Source organism: Morus notabilis, unplaced genomic scaffold (assembly GCF_000414095.1).
Source record: "Morus notabilis unplaced genomic scaffold, ASM41409v2 Scaffold453, whole genome shotgun sequence".
NCBI lineage: Eukaryota > Viridiplantae > Streptophyta > Magnoliopsida > Rosales > Moraceae > Morus > Morus notabilis.
Genome location: NW_010362819.1, coordinates 210,900 through 214,091, shown reverse-complemented (window position 1 = coordinate 214,091; position 3,192 = coordinate 210,900). Strand labels below are relative to the sequence as shown.

Sequence of the window (3,192 nt, the reverse complement as noted above, 5' to 3'; positions counted from 1 at the left end):
TTTTTTTTAAAACTGAAATCAATCTCTAAATAAAACTACCAAACGCATTTTTAGAAATAATTCAAAAATGAAACTAAAAACGTTTTCATTTTCATTTTCGTACAAAAAATAAAAACGTTTTGGAACCAATTCCAAACGCACCCTTCTTTTCTCATTTCCTCATTCATATACAGTAAAAGTGAATGTGCCTTATAAATTAATGTCCCCACCTTCAAAAAACTCGACACGTAGTTTCCATTTTAACTTATCTAGTTGCAATGCATTACAAGTCGAATTTCTTGAAGTTACCAAAGTAAGAACCCCACGAACCCTAATTTCACTCACATTTTTGAAACGACGTTTGACGCAATAAAAATAAAAAATAAAAATAAAAATAATTTTTGATTTAGTGTAAAATGAAAGAGAAATGAAAAACGATTTTTAATTGTTTTTTATTTTTTATTTTTATTTTTTCCTCTCTCGAGCACATAGAGAGATATATATATTAATGAGTTTTTTTCTACTGAAAATAATTTTTAGATAAAACTATCAAACGTGTTTTTAAAAATAATTTTTGTTTGAGATTAAAAATGTTTTTATTTTTATTTTCATATAAAAAAAAATTATTTTAGAACAAATTTTAAACGCGTCTGAAATATTTTTATTATTTTTTTATTTTTTTGCACGTTTTTTCCTTAAAGACGCCAATTTTGTTGGCTAGAATCTTAAAAGAAGCCGATTGGTAGGCAGACGAAATTACTCCAGTAACCTAACTTTTATCCGCCCAATTACAATCTTCCTTAAGCTCACACTTACCATCCATCTTGGATCAATGCGCGTGTGGAAAAAGTTGAGGCTTGTTCTTTTAGAATTTAACTTAAGTATAATTTTTGAGTTGAATTTAAATTATAACTTGAGTTAAATTTATAATTTGAGTTTGTGTTTAGTTGTGTATATTTGAGTTATGGTTTGAGATAATAATCTTTTTGAGTTTGTGTTTGAGTGAGTCAAAACTTGAATTTGTATTTATATAGTATTTTAATAAAAACTCAATGCTGATGAAAAATTTTAATAGAGTATATGGGTCGGGTTTTATTCGTCTTTTCGTTGTCAACGCATAGAAAAAAAAATCATCTCAATCAGAATTAAAACGAAAAAGTTATAGTATTTTTAAAAATAGAAAAAATACTGTTCATTAATTTGAGTTCGAGTTTCTGAACTCAAGTTGACGGAGAAATTTGAACTCGAGTTTTAGTCCTAAACTCGAGTTTCAACTCAAATTTAAACTTAAAAGAATATGAACTCAAATAAAATTATAATTCGAGTTGTCTTTTTTTGAATTTTTCACTCAAAAGGACAAGCCCGGTGTTTTTCTTTTAGCTCAAAAAGCTGGAGTGTGTTTCACACGCTCCTCATCAAACAGTGGGCATATAAACCAACTAGCAAAAGAACTCCAATATATCCTTTTGGTGGGGCCTACTTCTTGACAAAGCCAACGGTAATTGGAGGTAAAGTAACAGTTCCCGACTGGTCGCTTTTATGTGCTTTCCCTCTTTCGCACTCACTCTAGTCAGTAGTCCACAAGCAACCACGCTCTCCGGTACGTTTACCGAAATCTCTCCTTTCACCGGAGAGAGGAATGTACGGCCGTGATCTATGCTTCTCTCTTTCTCTCTCCCATCATCATTTCCTCTGAGAGCTTGTGATCGGTTTCAATGGAGATTTACTCGTCGGGCGATGAGTTGGACCGGTCAAGCGAGCGGTTCGAGAGCTACAGCCTAAGCGCCGACGTCAGTGAGTCGGAGAGCTCCGGCAGCTTCTCGCGCCGCCAATGCGATCACGAAGCCGGTACTTCGAGCTCTCTGGCTTCTTCGCCTCCTCGGGAACCGGCTTCTGCCGGTAGTTCTGTTCTCAGGGCGCGAGTGAACGGGGATTTTCCGGTAACCGGTAGTAAAGCTCGAAACGTCGTCGTTCCGGCGACGAATGCGGAGAAGCCGGAGACTGACTTGTCCGGTGAGTTTTGTACAGTTTGTTTACTTAATTATGGGTCAACATATCAATTTTTGGTCAATATGTGAACCTTTCCGAAAATATCCGGTGATCCCACGGTTCTTATTTGCGTTTGACAAGAAAGACGACTCGGGTTGACCAATGGAAATAGAGTGGACACTAGATTACGATGCTGAAGTCAACTTAGTAAAAATGTTTTTTTTTTTTTTTTTTTTTTTTTTTTTTTTTTGTTAACGTACTAGTAATACAATTAACATTTAATTCGTTTATTAACCCTTTTGTCTGGACAAAATTTAGATGGATCTTGTTAATTATACATTACACTTATGAGATAAACGTGTATAATCAAACTTCAAATGGAAGATCATTAAGAAGACTTTCGAAAAATGTACTTGCTTTACCCTGTTCATTCTAATTTAGCTAATCCTTAGTTAAATGTATTTGTGCATTTTTTTATTTTATTTTTAGTTTAGCTAATTCTTTCCTCTCTCTCTCTCTCTCAAATGATTTATGTATTGACATTTTTTAATTCATGTGATAGCAGAAGTTGAATTGATGAAGGAACGGTTTGCTAAGCTTTTGCTAGGAGAAGATATGTCAGGTGGAAGCAAAGGCGTTTGTACTGCTCTTGCGATCTCCAATGCCATCACAAACCTTTCCGGTTTGAGATATTTTCTCTCCTTTCATTTTCCCTTTTCCGATTTTTCTTATTCCAATTACATATAACAGAAATTAATTCTTATTTGATATTTGTTGGCATTGGTTTGATTTTGGCAGCTGCTGTATTTGGGGAGGTGTGGAAGTTAGAGCCGTTGTCGCCCCAGAAGAAGTCAATATGGCGCCGGGAAATGGATTGGCTATTGTGTGTGAGTGACTCTATAGTTGAGCTCATACCATCACTGCAAGAATTTCCTGGAGGTGGAACATGCGAGGTTATGGTGACTCGGCCGCGCTCGGATCTCTATGTCAACCTCCCAGCTTTGAAGAAACTTGATGCCTTGCTTATTAGCATCCTTGACGGGTTCCAAGAGTCAGAGTTTTACTACGTTGACCGCGGGATTATTGTGCCTGATGATACTGAAAGGTTTGTTCTGTCTTCTTCTTCGTCAGGGACACCTTCAATTCGACGAGAAGAGAAGTGGTGGCTGCCGTTTCCAAAGGTCCCACCAAATGGTTTATCCGATGATGCAAGGAAGAGACTAC

The 3,192-nt window shown here is 35.8% G+C and overlaps 1 protein-coding gene across 1 annotated transcript in view; it reads left to right on the top strand.

Annotated features, from left to right (window-relative positions):
- The first annotated feature begins 1,549 nt into the window (after positions 1 to 1,549).
- LOC21394905 (rop guanine nucleotide exchange factor 1) overlaps positions 1,550 to 3,192 on the top strand; it is a 3,828-nt gene continuing 2,185 nt past the window's right edge. Inside the window, exons 1-3 of the mRNA XM_024168778.1 lie at positions 1,550 to 1,992; positions 2,534 to 2,650; positions 2,767 to 3,185. Of these exons, the coding sequence (XP_024024546.1) occupies positions 1,695 to 1,992; positions 2,534 to 2,650; positions 2,767 to 3,185 (834 nt within the window). The 5' untranslated portion in view covers positions 1,550 to 1,694. The remainder of the gene's footprint in view (positions 1,993 to 2,533; positions 2,651 to 2,766; positions 3,186 to 3,192) is intronic.